The following is a 17394-nucleotide window of genomic DNA, read 5'->3' as shown; positions in this document are numbered from 1 at the left end:
CCCCCCCCCATAGTACTAGTAGTTTAGCTGCAGTTTCTAATTTCCGCCGGCCCAGATCAATTTTTTTTTTTACCTCCTTGGATTAATGTAATCTGCAGACGATGGATACAGGCGGCCAACATAAAGTCCCCTTGCCCTACCGAATCTGCTTGGAGATTAGGATTATTGGCCTTAATTCCTATAAAATCACTATAATGTCCTTTACATACATACATACATTAAATGTGAAACTATTTCCTATTCCCAAGGACATTATATCTTGTTTGAAGCTCCTTGACATTCTCTCTCATATTTTTTTCATCTCGTCAGTAGTCCTGACACGCCTAGGATAAGTAGGAAACTTTCCAACACGTGCTACTAACACGTGGAGACAGCGTTCACGTGTTAGCAGCGTGATCACTGCATGTGCATACACAGTGTATATACGTAACGTTAATGTTAACCTTGCGGTCACTTTCGCTGGAGAAGACAAACACAAACCGTTATATACTCATTGCATAAAGTAATAATTATCATCTATTAGATTCCAAACGACGGAGTGTCAAACGGATGCAGTATTAAAAACCACAAGACATGTAAAAATGTCAACTTGCGTTCGCCAAAGTTTTGACCATGCACGAAAGCAAAACTCAAGTTAAAAACGTCTCTGTGATTTATCCTTGCTTAGATCGAAGTTAGAACAACGTTCCAGTTGTCAAACTGTTTGCTTCAGGCAAGGAGCTTCGTTTGAGTTTTGCATCAAATTAAGTCATGCCTGCATAATTTCATTTCTTCATGCAACTCCAAGGATCTCCTTGTTTGTACGTTAACAAATCTTAATACAAAAGACGCTTGCAACACAAGAATGTGTCTAAATGGCGAAAATAAGGAGTATAGAATATTTTGCGTCACAAAACTGACCTGGCAGGCTATCAGGGCAACAGCTTCTGGGTGGTTGAGTCGAAGGCCTCTGGCCAGCCGTCTCTGCGCCACTCTGCCCGCCTGTTCAATCAACAGGCTCTCTTGTTCCCGTGGGCTCAACTTCATCCTGGTTCATGTGCAATATTCTCCGGCAAAGCCAAATATTACAAGCTGAATGGTTGTTCTGTAAAGTTGTTGTTGTAAGTGAGGGCGGCGCACACTGGTGGTCTCGTTCACAACAGATCACTCGACCTAGATAAGCTCCAATTTTGTAGGCCAGTCCATATAACGTTACTGACAGGGAGGTTCATAAATAGTATATCAGCTACAAATGTATGAAATTAGAAAATATAATATATAGAAAATATTTTATGGTTATCTACTTATGTATATTCATTTTTAACGAAGTTAGAGGCTGTTTGCGGTATTTCATGCGGTATAACAAGGAAAATGATAAATACGTTTTCACCCCGGCCCCATTCAGTCATGGTTTCGTCCAAAGGTAGATGACCCTTGGTTAGTCCAGAGAGGGGAGGTCTTCTAAGGTTACGTTCGTTCACTTTCACGGCTTTACTTAGCTTGTTTACAACTTTAACCGCTCTGGGTTGTTGATGTAGGTTACCGGTTATTCACCTATTGGGTTGGGTGTATGCCAGCGAGCTAGCCGTGGCAACTGTAGGCCTCTCTTGCATTCATTTTCGTGTAACCTAGAACCTCTAGGAAGCTACTGAAGGCTCGTGGCGAACAGAGTGAACTACGTACTACGTAACGTATTTTACTAATTACATATACTAGCCTGGCTAGCAGTCCTACAGCTACTGTCAGCGGCATCCAACACCCAGGTCAGACCCGAGAGATCTAGAGAGGCTCCTGTACAGTGAGATTTTGTGTTAGTTACTGTACACCAGGATAACGGATATTTTACACAGTAAATAAGGAGGTGGCTATTAAACCCGCGGCTGAGCCCTTGGGTGTATTTGTACATTAGGTATTATGAATTTAGCTAAATTCTAGTAGTGTGAATGACTAGTTTACTGGCATTTAGAGTTGCACATTGGCAAATTATGTGTACATAATTCCTTTGGCACCATAGTTTTCAGCTCACTTTTTTTCAGCAACTATCAGCCCAAGGAGTCTGATCCAGACTAGTGACAGGCATCACCTCATTGCCTAACATCTTTTTGCAGGTCGATATCCAAGATTCGAATTTGACATGGCATCTACTGATCAAGTGAGCTTTGTGAAAGGTAAGACTAATTTAATAAAAAAACATTAACATTAAATACGTCCATTAAATATGATTGATACATTTGTGAAAAATACAGACAAAGTGGAAGTTCAGTTGTAGCAAGGATGTCTTTGGTTGTATAAGATGTACAGGTAGTTGTATAGTTGTCCAACTGGATGGAAGTTAAGGGTTGTTGGGGGTCATCTTCAAGTTTATTTATTTCACCAGGGCATACCTCAGATCAGTTGATCTGATTTTCAGGTATCCCTGGGCACACATTAAAAATTACATACACAAGTTCAACGCAACAATATACAACAAATATTACAAACATTTACATATTATACAAAACAATCACAGTATACAATATAGGCACATTTCATCTGCGGTCATCTACAGTCCGTTTTTAAAAGCTGACGTTGCTATCAGTTGCCGCTGGTCAGCAGCAAGACAGTTCCACAGGACTGGCCCTTGGTACTGCAGGCTGCCCTTGAAAGATTCCACATGTGCTTTGGGAGTGTCCAGCATGTGAGGGTCGAAGCTGTAGAGCTGTTTCGTAGCAGTGCGAGTGCGAACTCTCAGCACTGGGGGTGACAGCCATTTGAACATATGTGTCATGTAGGCAGGTGCCTTGTGGCGAACTGCCTTGTGTACAGTTACTAATGTGTTCAGTTTCACCCTTTCAGCCAGGGGTACCATACCAGCCTCTGCAAGCAGGGTTTCTGTAGGTACACGATCTTTGAGTGATCGCCCAGTAATAATCCTGGCTGCCCGATTTAACAGTCTAGTCAATTGTTGTGATCTTACTTTGTTACAATGAAAAAGTGACAGTAACCATGTAGTATCACAATAATCCAGGTGAGTATATAACAAGGTTCGACACATGACTAGCAGGATCTCCTTAGTAACATAAGGTTTAGCCCGGCTTAAGGCATTAAGGCCAGCAAGGAGCTTCTTAACAATTCTTTCTGTATGTGCTGACCAGTTTAGAGAGGAGTCCATGGTGACACCTAGGTAAGTATACACATTTACCTGCTCAAATGAGTTAGACCCATCAGTTACAGTGACAGTGTTTCCTGCGTGACGTAGTTTCTGAGGTGATCCAAATACCATGGATTTAGTTTTGTCAGGGTGAAGTGATAATCTATTTACAATAAACCAGTTAGCTACCAGTTTCATATCCTCTGACACAGTTTCCTCACATTCCTTTGACAGCCTAGCCGAGTAATAAAGCACAGTGTCGTCGGCGTACATATGGATTTTACACTTACGCACAACTTGTGGTAGATCGTTCACATATAAGCTGAATAACAAAGGACCTAAAACACTCCCTTGCGGGACACCACAAGTGACACGTTTTCGCGTAGACTGCTGGTTCTGAATGTCTACGTGCTGGAAACGGTCTGTGAGGTATGACCTGAACCAGTTTGTCGCGCCGTTGTCGAAACCCATCTTCTGAAGTTTTCCAAGGAGGATTTGGTGGTTGACCGTGTCAAACGCTTTCCTTAGGTCAAGGACTAAGGACATGGTTGTAGTGTAGCTGTCCACCTGGATGGAAGTCAAGGGTTGTTGGGGTCATCAAGGGACATGGCACCTTTGGACTTGGTAACTCTAATCTTTTCCAATGGTCAACAAAGGTGTTGACCAAACAACTGACAATACCACTTACAAAACAATTTGCTATGTGTTTTTGTTGAAATCAATCTTGATATGATGTGCCATTAGGTGAAGCCAAAGTCAGGTCATCTAAGGACAGGCTGACTGTAATTTGAACCTGTGTTAAGGCCACCTGGTAGTTCAAATCAAATACTTGAAGTGGCAGGTTAAGGTTTTGATTGCACTGCTGATGATTTCCAGCTGATCTCTGTTCCCCAGTCCCAAAGAGAACTCAATCTATTTCCCATCTTAACTCAGAGATCACACAGCAACAAAGGACCACTGGCTATTCAGGAAATATTCAGAACTGTCAAAGTCAGTTCATCTGACCTTTAACTTCGAAACTAGGAGCTAGTCGGATAATTTTTTATCCTCATTCAGACAAGAGATATGTTGGATTTAAAACTCCTTGGTTGGAAGTGCGTGAATGCTGTGCTCGTACATTTTTTTGTGTGTTAGTTGTCCAGTTGAATGTTGGTCAAGGTTTGTCTGGGCATCTGAGGACACGGTCCCTGACCTTTTGGACTTTGTTAAATTGTAATCTTTTTCAACAGTCAAAAGGTCTCAACAAAACAATCTGCAAAACAGCTTACAAAACAAGTCGCTGTGTGCTTTTGTTTGAAATCATGTTGAAATCGATCAGTTAATCTTGATATGATGTGTGGTCAGGCCATTAGGTAGTATTTTATCTTGTCATATGTCATGCCCAATCTCGTACACGGTCTGACCTGTTATGTTTTAGTAGTTAATTTCCAACAAAACTTGTTATCAAAACTCCATTGTGTTCTATACAGCTGGGTCTATGGATGATGCCACCAGTGAGGGACATCATCATCACCATGGAGATCATGGCCACACCCATGAAGCTATGGAGCATCCTGGGAAATTTACAACCAGAGATACACCAGTCTTGAGAACAGACTGGAAGCAGGTTGGTCTTGTCAAATCTCATAGCAATATTATGAGAAAAGCTACATATCTATATCTGTATAGGCAATAGAACTGCTCATGGGCATACTAGTAACACACCACATGTGGGGTGTACACACGCAGGTGGTTGTATTATTCTGAAGTACCTGTCACACTGCCTTTTGCACATCTAATTAATCATTATCTAGAGCTATCTAGTTTAATAGGATGTCCCAAGTGTACTTGGTTGCAACAACTTTCACTCTTCAACTCTAGTGTGTTGTGCCTACCACGTGTTATTTTCATTTTCTCAGCATTTCAACTAGTCTTGCAGATAAAGCTAATGGTACTCATTATTGTTGGGCTTGTGAATCATGAACTTGACAGTGTCCTGATTGTGATATGACAGAGAGCCTACACAGTAGGCATAGGAGGTCCTGTTGGCTCAGGGAAGACAGCCCTGGTTCTGGCCCTGTGTAAACACCTGAGGGAGGCTCACAACATCTGTGTAGTCACTAATGACATCTTCACCAGGTTTGTTTGTTTGTTTGTTTGTTTGTTTGTTTGTTTGTTTGTTTGTTTGTTTGATAAAGATCTCTAGATCTACATTGTATGAGTGTTCGACATGAATTTTATACAGTAACTATTCTTCCTGAAGTCCGTAAGGAGAGGTGTTACCAGGTCAGGTGAGCCATGATATAGAAATGAGAGACCTTCTTGTTCTTCTTCATTACATTTCTCAATTAATCTATTGAATAGTAGAATGGACAGGGTGTTGAATATGTTGCAGGGAAGATTGGGAGTTTCTGGTGAAGAACAAGGCTCTCCCAGAGGAGAGGATGAGAGCAGTGGAGACAGGAGGATGTCCACATGCAGCTATCAGAGAAGTCAGTCCTTCAGCTAACATTTTTCTTAGACCGATGTACTACAACTGAAAATTAAAGTTTGCAGTTGAAACAAGTCTGTAGTACAGCAGAATTTTAAAGGACATACCCAGTATTTGCTGTGTTATGAATTTTGAGTAAGAGGTCACCAAGTAAACCACAAAAATCAAACGACCACAAAACTTTCTGCCCTGAGGGGGTATCATTGGCCAGGCCGTACCAAAGTGGGAGATTTGAACTGACTGAAAGCAGCCTTCAGTTATGCTCCAGAAACATTGCATGTATTTTTATCAGAGTTTTTTTTATCTTTGTAAGGCCACACCAATTTAATTTGTTGGTTCTCAGATTCGCCTCTTCATTTTTTCCTGATTTGCAAAAAAAAAAAAAATTTCAGAATCAACTGCAAAATGCTCATATTTTGCCCTGAACAGTTGAAAACAGTCCTTTTCTTCCTAGTCGTTACAGTTATTCCATCTTTCAATGCAGTGGTATCATTAGAAGTTCAAAATTCATTGTTTAAATTTTGAACCAGCCTTTTGTGTTGACTTCATACCTCCTATCGTAGCATTTGGGGCTATAATAGGATGCCTAGATCTGTTTTTATTTATTTTTTTTTCACCCTGTCGCTTCATATTTTTCCTGAAAAAAATCCGAGAACCAACAAATTAAATTGGTGTGGCCTAAATGAATGAAAGACATTTGATCAATCAAGGTTTTGAAGCAGTGGTAAGTTTCTTCTGTTTTTTATTCATTCCTACAGGATTACTCGCTAAATATGGAAACAGTAAAAGAACTGACGAAAAAGTTCCAGCCCGAGTTAGTCATCATTGAATCAGGTGGAGACAACTTGGCTGCTAACTACAGTAGGGAGCTGGCAGATTACATCATCTATGTGATAGATGTAGCAGGTAAACAATGTACATATTTCTAAGTGATAATCTCTAGAAAGTATAACTGAAAGCGCATTCTCTTTTTAGCGAACGCCCACGAAAGCCCAAAAATTGTCGCACGAATCTTAAAAATTTTTGTGTGGTTATGTCCAGAGTGTGCTCCCGCGTGTCCATGCCAAGTTTGAAGCGAATCCATCGAGCCGAACTTAAATAAATCGAAATTTACTGTTTTTTTTCTCTTCTTGGCGAACGCCCACTTTACTTCCGGGTTCGCTGCGAACGCCCAATACTCTTTGCAAAATTTCGGCCCTCGCGCAACGCCGGCAAAATCTACCATCACAAATATGTTCCTATATGCCTCCCCTGAATTTCTGACAAGTTTCCGTGCTTTACGAGCTTTTAAAGTACCCATTTTTTGACAAAATAGGCGCTGCGACGAGCTCGCCGCCTCGGCGTATACGTTCTACCTGGTCACGTGACTTGCGGTCGGGGACTGTTCGGTAATTTCATGATCAGCGGGAGGGAGGAAGGGTTGCAGAAAAACGCAATCTACCGCACATAAGGGGAAGAATTTCGTGTTTGTAACATCAAACATAAATGATTTCCTTTCTTACATAATTTTCCTCGGTTCTAGTAGTGACACCGCCGGCGACAATTACAACGTTACAGTACGGAGAGGGCCCTAAATTTTTGTCGGCGCCGCTCGCCACGTTGTAAACCACGTCCGCGCTGATTGACCGCCCATCAGTGAGCAACAAATGATCGAGGCGGAGAAGTTCGACCGGGCGGGGAATTTTAATGTGCTACCGTATTTAAACATTTGACACCGAACCCAAAACAACAACGAGACTGCTGAGACGCGAGCGAAAGAGTTTTTGAAAAATATCTCGTTTAGTAAACTACTGCTCATGTCACAAAATCAAAGGAATAAAAACTTTCCAGCATTGAATGCTTCTGGCCGCTGGCTCCCCACGTTGTGTTGTCAAGACGACGGCACGTCCTGATCAGACAGAGCGGCGTCACGCCCACAGCAGCACGCGCACTGGCCCCACCCACCGGCGGGCAGCAAAGGATTTCAAAGACTTCGCCCAAAAAACCCTATCATTGTAAGGCCATGCCTTGTACATCTACCCAGCATTTTAACGTAATACTGGCTGGTATAGTCCCGCTACAAAATAATTTTCTGCGGCATTTGTTTATATTTAAATAGATTTGTGATACGAAGTAAAAAGATTTGTGTCATTTGAACCTTTGTAACAGCATGGCTATAACATTTGTTGAAGATTTCTGTGTTTAACTATCGCCGAAAGTGCATCAGAACTGACCATCAGTTGAAGCACAACTGTCATGTTATACTAGTAACGTTATTCACTACGTTACGACGATCAAGAACGTTCACGGCTTGCGGACCATTTTAAATCTTACCACTCATAACCCTATTTAATAGAATTGCGTTCATACTTACGGAGGTATTTATTTTCGGCCGGGGTTCCACTGAGATATCGGCGGCTGGCTGGCGACCATCCCGTCAGCATGACCGAGCACCGCGACGTGAGTGACCTAGATTATCTTACCTTGCGTCTTCTCGTTTTACCGCAACTTCGTGTCAATATCGACCATACACACATTTATTAAAGTTTAACTTTATTTCCACGCGTCAACATTATCATCCGACATTTTATGTACGAATCGATGTAGTGCAATTCTCCTTGCCGGTTTGAATTCGCTATATTCGTCGGTAGTCGTTGGATTTGTCGGGGAAAACCTCAAATAAAAACCCCGACTTTGGCGGCGGCCTGTGACATTTTTTGTATTTTGAAAAGTTTTCAAAAGTGCGTACTTTATTCGGCGGTGTCTCTACTAGAACCGAGGTGAAAATTATGTAAGAAAGGAAATCATTTATGTTTGATGTTACAAACACGAAATTCTTCCCCTTATGTGCGGTAGATAATTTGCGTTTTTCTGCAACCCTTCCTCCCTCCCGCTGATCATGAAATTACCGAACAGTCCCCGACCGCAAGTCACGTGACCAGGTAGAACGTATACGCCGAGGCGGCGAGCTCGTCGCAGCGCCTATTTTGTCAAAAAATGGGTACTTTAAAAGCTCGTAAAGCACGGAAACTTGTCAGAAATTCAGGGGAGGGCATATAGGAACATATTTGTTGGTAGTAGATTTTGCCGGCGTTGCGCGAGGGCCGAAATTTTGCAAAGAGTAGTGGGCGTTCGCAGCGAACCCGGAAGTAAAGTGGGCGTTCGCCAAGAAGAGAAAAAAACAGTAAATTTCAATTTATTTAAGTTCGGCTCGATGGATTCGCTTCAAACTTGGCATGGACACGCGGGAGCACACTCTGGACATAACCACAGAAAAAATTTTAAGATTCGTGCGACAGTTTTTGGGCTTTCGTGGGCGTTCGCTAAAAAGAGAAACCCACTGAAAGCTACATGTATAATTAAGCATTGAATATAACATTTTGAAAAATCACATGTTTTGTTTCCTCAGATTTTAGATATGACATTAGAAACTGCAGTAAAAAAAGTAGGTCTTATTTAAGAAAATATATTTTTTAAATCCTATAATCTCATTTGACAGTGTGCTTTGGTTGTGACTGATTTTATGGCCAATTCAGTGTGTCCTCCCTTTGTGTGTTTGTGTGGGCAGGAGGTGACAAAGTCCCTAGGAAAGGAGGGCCTGGAGTCACACAGAGTGACCTGCTGGTTATCAACAAGACTGACCTAGCAGAGGCTGTAGGAGCTGATCTAAAGGTCAGAGGACAGTGTTTAGAATGTTTACATGGTCATAGCTCATGTAGAGAGATTCGCTTGTGACTGTTCTCTGACTTTCCATTTCTATTTTCAGGCATTAAAGGAGAACAAAGAAATGTTTTACAAGATGAGCTGTACATTCTGAAAGAACTTTTATCGCTTAATAGAATGACAGGTTTTGTGCAAAACACCCCGATATTTTTTAAAGAAAATATTAGTACATTTGAATACATACACTTTGTGATTGAAATTGTACGAGCTAATAAAGAAGAAAATCAGTCGTTCGATTAAAGACTGCTGCAGATGATAGAAAAATTATGCCTGTTTTCTCCTGTATTTTCCCCATGATATAACATCACCTTTTCATCCTAATCATGTACCTCATTCACATAAAGTTTCCGTCTTCCCTCAACCAAGGACTCAACCAACCATCTTGATCTCTTGTTGCTAGGTGATGGACCGTGAGTCTGCTATGATGAGGGATGGAGGACCCACCATCTTCACCCAGGCCAAACACAATATCGGGGTTCCAGAGATAGCAGATCTCATCCTAGCTGCACGTAAACAAGCAGTTCCACAGTGATCGTCACTTCAGGCAACAGAAGATGTTGTGGGCAAAGCTTAAGTACTGTGTGCTGATCATTGAGTAATTTAACAAATGAATGTAACAGTGAATGTGACTTAGTCAACTTGTGTTGTAAACACTGAGCTGTGTGCTGAATATTGAGCAATGTTAACACAGTGAAAGACTTTTTAGTCAAGTTAAATTGTGTTAACACCGAGCTGTGTGTTGAACATTGAACAATGTTATTGTTAACACAGTGAAAGACTTTTTAGTCAAGTTGTGTTGTTAACACTGAGCTGTGTGCTGAACATTGAACAGTGAGTAATGAACATGATGTACGTTTTGTGGCCTGTATGATACATGAGATCAAACATTAACGGTATCTTTAGTCTAAGTTGTAACATGAGATGTAAGTCAGTTTAAGAAAGCAAAATCATGGAATATTTGCGTATCAACAGAGGAAGACAAGTGAGTCTTTAAAACTAAGATAACTTGAAAGAGTTATTACACAGTAATTGATTGAAACAAATCAAGAACTATTTTGTCAGTAGTGAATTGGGAAAAGTTGTGAAGAGTTCAGTATAGAATTACAAATCTGTTACCGTATTGAAATGTACAAGTCGTGTGCATGTATACTGCTTGTAAGGATTAATTCTTGAAGATGAGTGTTGTTGTTGCTCGTTTGTCCTCGACATCATAGACATCACCATTATGTCAGACAATTTTGCAGTAGGTGGATATCATCAGGATTTAGCAATTGAACAGGTTTGTTGCAAAGATGACTCCTAGCACCATTCAGTTGTATTGCACCACAAACAAAACCCAACACTGCAACTTGTTGCCTCCAGTTGCAAATGCATTTCATTGTTCTTTGATTTTCTTTGAATAGGAAAGATGACCACAGTCCAATTTAAGAAAAGTTGTTGGGAAAGTTCTCTGCAGCCAGTATCAATCTTTAAAACTGTCTCATATGATAGAAGAAATACCAAACTTTTTCAGTTCAGGTGTGATGCTCATATCATGACTTTAATATCCAGGAGTGCCACCAAGGTACCCCCTGAAAACAAAACCTGTTGATCAAATTCAAGGCATCAGTTTTCTGATCATGAGTTGCTAGCCTTAATGTCTCTTTACTGAATACAGACCATAATTTTCTGTGTGCCTGTCTGCCTATTCACTTTGGTATGAAGTCAGTTTGTTAAGCTCAGGTAGCTAATTGTTCTGTGCCTAATAAGTAACCAAATGTGTGTACCTAAGGTGGTGGCTGTGCACCGACTTAGAACTGTATCAAATTCGCCTGCGAATCCTTCACCTTTTGTTCTGGGAATACGAGACAGCGTCGGTGAAATATTTGGGCTTACTGAAGGTAACGCCTTTCTCTCACAAGGAAGTCTTGTTGGCTGGTGTGACAACCTGTCAGAGAGAGAAAACAGTGCCTTTGAACCAAACTTTGCAGCTGGCAAACATCTGTACCATCTTGGAGCAGAGAAGGAGCATTTTATTGCATGCTGTTGGTTCTAAACTGCTGCAGGTCTATTAAGAAACCAGGGAAGGAGACCAGCCAGAGTTGCATCTCAAGACTTTCAGACCTTCAGTATTTGAAGACGACAAAGTTTGTGTGAACAGCAAACAGCACAATGGGTTGGTTGTGGAGCATTCTATGGCTGTTACTGCTAATCTTCATTGGATATCCGTTAGGATTCCTGTTCGCCTGGTTCTGGGTTTTACTTGGTCCATTTTCCATGTGCATCACGGTGCTGAAGGAACCGATCGAGCTGCTGTTTCGAGGGGCGAAACTTCCAATCACCTTTGCAGAGAACATGGTGAACCAAACCCCCATGTGTGGCTGAGGATACGTCAATATAAGTGACCCACAACAAGCCAGGGCGTGGCCAGGAAGCAGCATCAACTACTGTGAATCTTCAAATTGTAGTGACTGTAGGTGTGCAAGGTATAATCTACATCCACAAGCTGGTCAGATACATGTATCTTGTCATTGCAACGTGTTGAACCTAAATGATTTTAGAAGATGTTAGATAAAAACAGATGTTAGATAAAAACATTAAGTTTCATATTTATCTTGATATGCTGATGTCTTGCATGATTTTAGTTATGTACTAACAAGTGTTCTGATGTTTAGAGTTAATTGAACCCTTCCACCGGTGTGATGTGAATCTTAATTCCAGACTTAACATGGCAACAAATTAGGTCACAAGTGACGTCAACTGCTCATGCATGCATGGATTGGAATAGAACTGTTAGGGGCATGTACTGTTTTTTTGTAGTCTGTTTTTCTATTATACATCATTGTCAACTCCACCTAGCTACTTTCACGGCATCGACACGCAGTCACGCATGGCTGCCGAGCATAAATAATGGATGAATTTTCTATTTTGAGCCTAATTTGGATACAATTAATACCTTATTCAGCCTTTTTTGTAATAAAATGTTGCTGCCATATAAAGGGTTGTGATTGTGTAATGAGTGTATCGTAAATTATAAATAACCTAGTGATAGTCTGTTTTGCCACAACCACACGCCTGCTCTCTACTCCCCACCTTTACTTTCAGCTTGGCTGGCTCTGTATGCATTGCCAAGCCAACACAAACATTGTTATGTGGGTGTTTAGAAAGGGCGTAGATCCTAATTTCAAGCCCTGAGGGGAGGTTACCTTGCAGTGTCTGTGGCTTCACTCTGATTGTTATCTTCACATCTTAGGGCAGTGACGTTTTAATCTCACAATCACAGAAGGTGACTTAGTCGCTGATCCTCTCGTGATTACGTCTGACTCGGTTCTACTCGTCCTACTGGAGAAAGATACACAGGCGGTTTGAACCAGGTGGGAGACCAAGAGCAGATTTTGCTGCCTGAAACACCTGATCTTGTCATCCTAGGACAAGGACTGGACAGTCAAGCTGATTCTGTGGGACATTGTGCTTGAAGCTACTCAAAACAGACCACAACTGGAAGTTCTGAAACTACTGTGAAGACACAGAAGACAACAACCCAATCAGGACAAGGTGGTCTGGAAACTCTGTACGTGCTAAGCTGAGAAGAAAGCCGTGTAAGAATTTTAATAGCTGCTTGACTTTTACTGAGGAGTGTTTTGTCATCAACTGCAGCAACCATATCTAACAAACTTTGGAAAAACTTCACTTTTGCTGGTGAAGCTGTTGCATCAAAGCCACCATATTGGACATTGACATTCCTGACACGATCTGCAAGAATTTCAAGGACTTTTCAAGGACACTTCTCCAGAAACCTGCGGTTTGAAGGCTAAGTTTAAGGCCTGAACCTGTGTAGTCTAACATTTAATCACCAGTCTTACAATTGTGGGTTACCTGTACAAAGGTCAAGAGTTTGTGTCAATATAGGAACTCATTGTTCTATAAATTACATCCAGTAGTTGCCGACATCAATCAAACCTAGCTGTAATTTTCAGATTTACAGTAGAGCCGTTTACCTGTTGTAATCACATCACTTTGAAGTTGTGGTACATTAGCTGTACTAAACACACAACATGGGCAAATGTGATTGGATGTGGAGCATTTTGTGGCTCCTCCTACTGATTTTCGTTGGTTGGCCACTGGGCTTCTTCTTTGCCTGGATCTGGGTGCTGATTGGTCCATTTGCGGTCTGCATTTCGGCGTTAAAATCGTTAGATGAGCTACTTGTAAAAGGAGCGAAGTTGCCTATAACTTTTGCTGAGAACATGGTGAACCAAACACCAATATGTGGCTAGAAATCCTCAGGAAGGGTTTCCAGTCAATGATTTGATGTAGACGACAGAATCAAAACTATATTTTTGGAGCTTGGTAAAACCTAACAATGACTATAGCTTTGGTGATAAGAAGGTGAAATAAACACCTAAAAATATGTTGTGGATTGAAAACTTTTGGGATGGATCACAATGCTATAAGTATACTTTTTGCCTACATCTATGGAAAAATTATGAAAGATGGCGAAAGTTTGGTCCCATATTGTCACCCCCTCTTCCCATGATATACAGTGATCCATCCAAGTACATTTTTGTATGGTGTGAAGATTAGATAATGTAGCTTAGCTGACTTCTTGTGTGCCCTTTTGTTATTTTCTGAAGTTCAGATTTTTTTTTACTTTTGTATTTTTAACAAAGTAAGCTTTTCATACTTTTGTATGATGCTTACAATATTTGTGTGTTGGTGTGGTTTACAATTAGGACTCAGAATTTCTTTCCTGCATTTCATCTTTTATAAATGTGGAATAATCAGTTATCATTGTGCATAAAATGTACATTGTACTGGATGCACTCAATGTACTTGTACTTATAGTACATGTAAGATAACAATTTTGCACTTGAAGTGATAATGCACAGAAAAATGTGGATTTCATGACATAGAATATATCATAGAAGATCATACCATGACATCTTTATGTATCAACCCATCTTAGCTGATACAAATAGCTGTTAAAGTACATGTAGTATGATTTATTAAAGGTTTTGATCAGAAACCTCTTCATCCTCTTTATATGTTCATTAATTGCTTGGGTTTCTACTTAAGACCCATAAACATAAACATAATGCATTTCACATTTTCTCAAATACCTACAATTTTGTGAAAAAACTAGGTACTTATCTCCCCAAAGCAGCTTTAGCTTGAGGAAATTTTTTACATAGTTAAATGTTTCCAATGGCTCAACAGACACAACCTAACAGTGTGGCTGCAACACATTGCTGTTAGGAGTGGAAGAGTTTGGCGAACATGGTGTCATGTGTGTTCTGTGTGATGTCCACCAGCGGGAAGGTAACACAGGCTTCTTCCACTGTACGGCTCAGGTTCCTGAAAATGCATAATTAGGAGTACTTTTCATAAAACACCAACGTTCAAATGTGTTGGTCAAAGATACATACAAATGTATATCGCTTCTCTCAATAAGGGAAGGACATGTGATGGTACTTCTTTTCCTTTAAAAGATAGTGGGTCATTTCACCTGATTAATGATATCATACCTTCTGATGATGTTATCCACACCTTGCTGCAACTCAAACTGAATTCTTTGAGCCTGGGTAGGGAAAGACAAGGAACAGTCAGTTTCACAACTGGAAGATCATTCTTGGTTCAGTAAAGAATTGGTCAGCTACATAGAATGAGATAAACCTCCTACTTATGCCGCTGCAGCCAGTATTAATATTGGTGCACAGACAGCAAAGAGAAGCTTTAGAACTTGTCAACTCAACAACAAACTTGTGAGAGAGAATGAGGATAAAAATATGCAGTAGTTACCTCAATGGCTCCAACATTGCCTAACCTAACAGCACTGGCTATTATAGTTCTCAGCACCCCAAACACAAACATCTGGAAAACACATTCAAAGGTTTACAAAGTAACCAGATAATAAATCAGTCTAAGACTGACAGTAATGCAAAATGCAATTATACAACAAATATATAATAGTTACTTACTATAACATAGGCTCAAGTGTTTTATTACAGTATGATCTAAGAATCATTATCATTTCATTCTATGCCCAAAACAGACTCAGTTGATGAACTATGATTTCCCCCCTCAGAACTGTGAGGATTAAAACAAACCATTAAAATTCGAGTCAGGAATATTCTTGGAACCCCTGTCCCCTCTTGACTGTATTGACCACCTCAATGTATTCAAACTCTGTGTGTCATCATCACTCTTTCCTACTGATATATCTCTCAGGAGTTCCACCTTACCTGGTGAGCCTGATGAAGGTCCAGCTGTAACACTGAACTCAGAAAACCAAACATCACAGCATAGTGGCCATACAGTCTGTCCTGGTCCAGTAAGGTCTGTGGATGGATAAAACATACAATGGAGGCAATGTTTATCAATTTTCTTTACAGATAATGTAATGACATATCAGTGGCAGAATATATACAGGATAACCAGATGTTATGACTGTTGCTGGTAAGAGCATTACATATATGTACAGTCAGCTACATAATGAGGAAAGAAAGCGTAGGATACTGGTAATCTGGTATACAAGTTAGAATCACATATACACAGTTACAAGTGAAAATGTCATGAGGTTTAAAATGTATACAGTATTTGTGGATGCTTTCTCTGGCATCCTTGACACAAGTAGTAACTACAAGATTGGACAGGTTGTATTACTATTACCTCTATTTGTCTGATTTCTTCATCAGGGAATATCTTGGCTGCTGTGACAATTAAGGAATTTCCCTATAGAAAATACAACATGTCATCATAACATTTATGCCATACTCAAAGAGAATTCAGCAATTTTGTTGCATATACGCCAAATGACATTTTCTGCTACAGACCTGTCTGATACTGGCTCGGTTGGCTACATGGTTGTTGAGACAAGCCTGACACCTGGAGTCCAGGTCTGTGAGTCTGTCCCGGTCCATGTAGCTGTGGTATGCAGCTGTCACATATGGCAGGCTGAAAGAACCTGAAAGGTCATGTGATAGAGCCCATATGATTTATACAGAGGAGCTGGCATGGCTCAGCATGCTTGGTTTTTAATTCAAGCTAGCTGTAGGCTAGCTGCATTGGCTCATCTGGTATCAAACTTTTAGCATCTCTTCTCAAGCTTTTGAGTTCAATAGACTTAAGTTTATGTGTACCTGCTGTTACAGATGTCAAGTTCTGAAGATTCACAAATATTTATTATATCTCAAATTAAATTGAGGACACTATATGTCAGAATATATTTACTAACTTGAGGTTAGACTTAGATGAGATCAATATTATACTTAGTAATTAATAAATATATGTATTGAAATGTAGTTGGAATCTTACCTGCATTCTCCATACACTGTACGGTGAACTGTTTGAAGTTTTCTATAAAAAAGAAAACTTTCATCATGAACCAACTGTATCATTTGTGTTAAAAATACTGAATGATGAATATTGTTCTATTCAAATATGTATTACTCAGCATACAATGATAATATATGATATATTGAATGTGTCTATATTACTAGTATGTTACATAACAGTTATATAAGGTTTTCTATAATCATGAGGATCTGTAAAAGACATACTAGTAACCATAATAACCTCCTTGTATAGACATATCAAAACCATTTTTCCTTTACTTGCTGTGTTGACAATGCCCAGCTTGATGGCTGCTTCTAGGCCCACACTGTGCGAAAACCCTCCAGTTGGGAATGCTGTTATTTAACATAAAAGTGAAAAGTTAACATGAAAAACGTATACTAACACATGTAGCAGCAAGGTGCTAGGCATTGAAGATCTTTGCAACTCAGCATACTGAAATGGCATTGAAATAGAACTCCACACAACTTTTCTAGATCTTAGTATAACAAAATTCAATCATTCTCACCTGAATCTGAGATTTGGAGTATTGTAACCAGTTTCCGGTTCATGATGAAGTAAACTGCAACCTAAACTTTGATCTAGGACTGAGTTTTGACAAGTTTAATTTCATGCAACTTCCCAGCTGTTTACTATACTTTAACTCTTTGGGTCAAAGGTTGGCTAGTCCACTAAAGCTACAGGGTTGACTACTACTCCTTAACTAAAAGTATATTTTCAGTTGAATAAGTTTTTAGTCACACTCTAGATAAATGATATGATAACATTTAATATTTCACTA

General features: G+C 40.1%; 3 protein-coding genes across 9 annotated transcripts in view; 1 reads left to right on the top strand and 2 right to left on the bottom strand.

The window, feature by feature from the left end:
* LOC109479899 (urease-like) overlaps nt 1-1100 on the bottom strand; it is a 25481-nt gene extending 24381 nt beyond the window's left edge. Inside the window, 1 exon segment of the mRNA XM_019781950.1 lies at nt 901-1100. Within this exon segment, the coding sequence (XP_019637509.1) occupies nt 901-1026 (126 nt within the window). The 5' untranslated portion in view covers nt 1027-1100.
* LOC109479880 (urease accessory protein UreG-like) lies at nt 1093-11331 on the top strand. 7 transcript variants are annotated; one of them, XM_019781926.1, is made up of 8 exons: nt 1093-1100; nt 2088-2147; nt 4579-4715; nt 5103-5227; nt 5484-5580; nt 6338-6485; nt 9127-9230; nt 9682-9813. In XM_019781926.1, exons 2-8 carry the CDS (start codon nt 2114-2116, stop codon nt 9811-9813), a joined length of 777 nt encoding a protein of 258 aa, XP_019637485.1. In that variant the 5' UTR covers nt 1093-1100; nt 2088-2113. The 7 variants fall into 7 exon arrangements, with proteins under 7 accessions (XP_019637485.1, XP_019637479.1, XP_019637480.1 ...); XM_019781920.1 differs by lacking the exon at nt 1093-1100 and adding an exon at nt 1383-1445 and having other exon boundaries at nt 9682-11331; XM_019781921.1 differs by lacking the exon at nt 1093-1100 and adding an exon at nt 1444-1513.
* Nucleotides 11332-11763: 432 nt separating this feature from the next.
* Nucleotides 11764-17280, bottom strand: LOC109479884 (urease accessory protein F-like). The gene is made up of 9 exons (XM_019781932.1): nt 17122-17280; nt 16874-16948; nt 16575-16616; nt 16094-16224; nt 15930-15992; nt 15503-15598; nt 15060-15131; nt 14786-14838; nt 11764-14615 (listed from the first exon to the last, which is right to left on the bottom strand). Exons 1-9 carry the CDS (start codon nt 17162-17164, stop codon nt 14513-14515), a joined length of 678 nt encoding a protein of 225 aa, XP_019637491.1. The 5' UTR covers nt 17165-17280; the 3' UTR covers nt 11764-14512.
* Nucleotides 17281-17394: the final 114 nt, after the last annotated feature.

This window comes from Branchiostoma belcheri, unplaced genomic scaffold (assembly GCF_001625305.1).
Source record: "Branchiostoma belcheri isolate BF01 breed outbred unplaced genomic scaffold, Haploidv18h27 scaffold5, whole genome shotgun sequence".
Taxonomy (NCBI): Eukaryota; Metazoa; Chordata; class Leptocardii; order Amphioxiformes; family Branchiostomatidae; genus Branchiostoma; species Branchiostoma belcheri.
The sequence above is the reverse complement of the archived record's forward strand: the minus strand, read 5'-3'. Positions and strand labels throughout refer to the sequence as shown.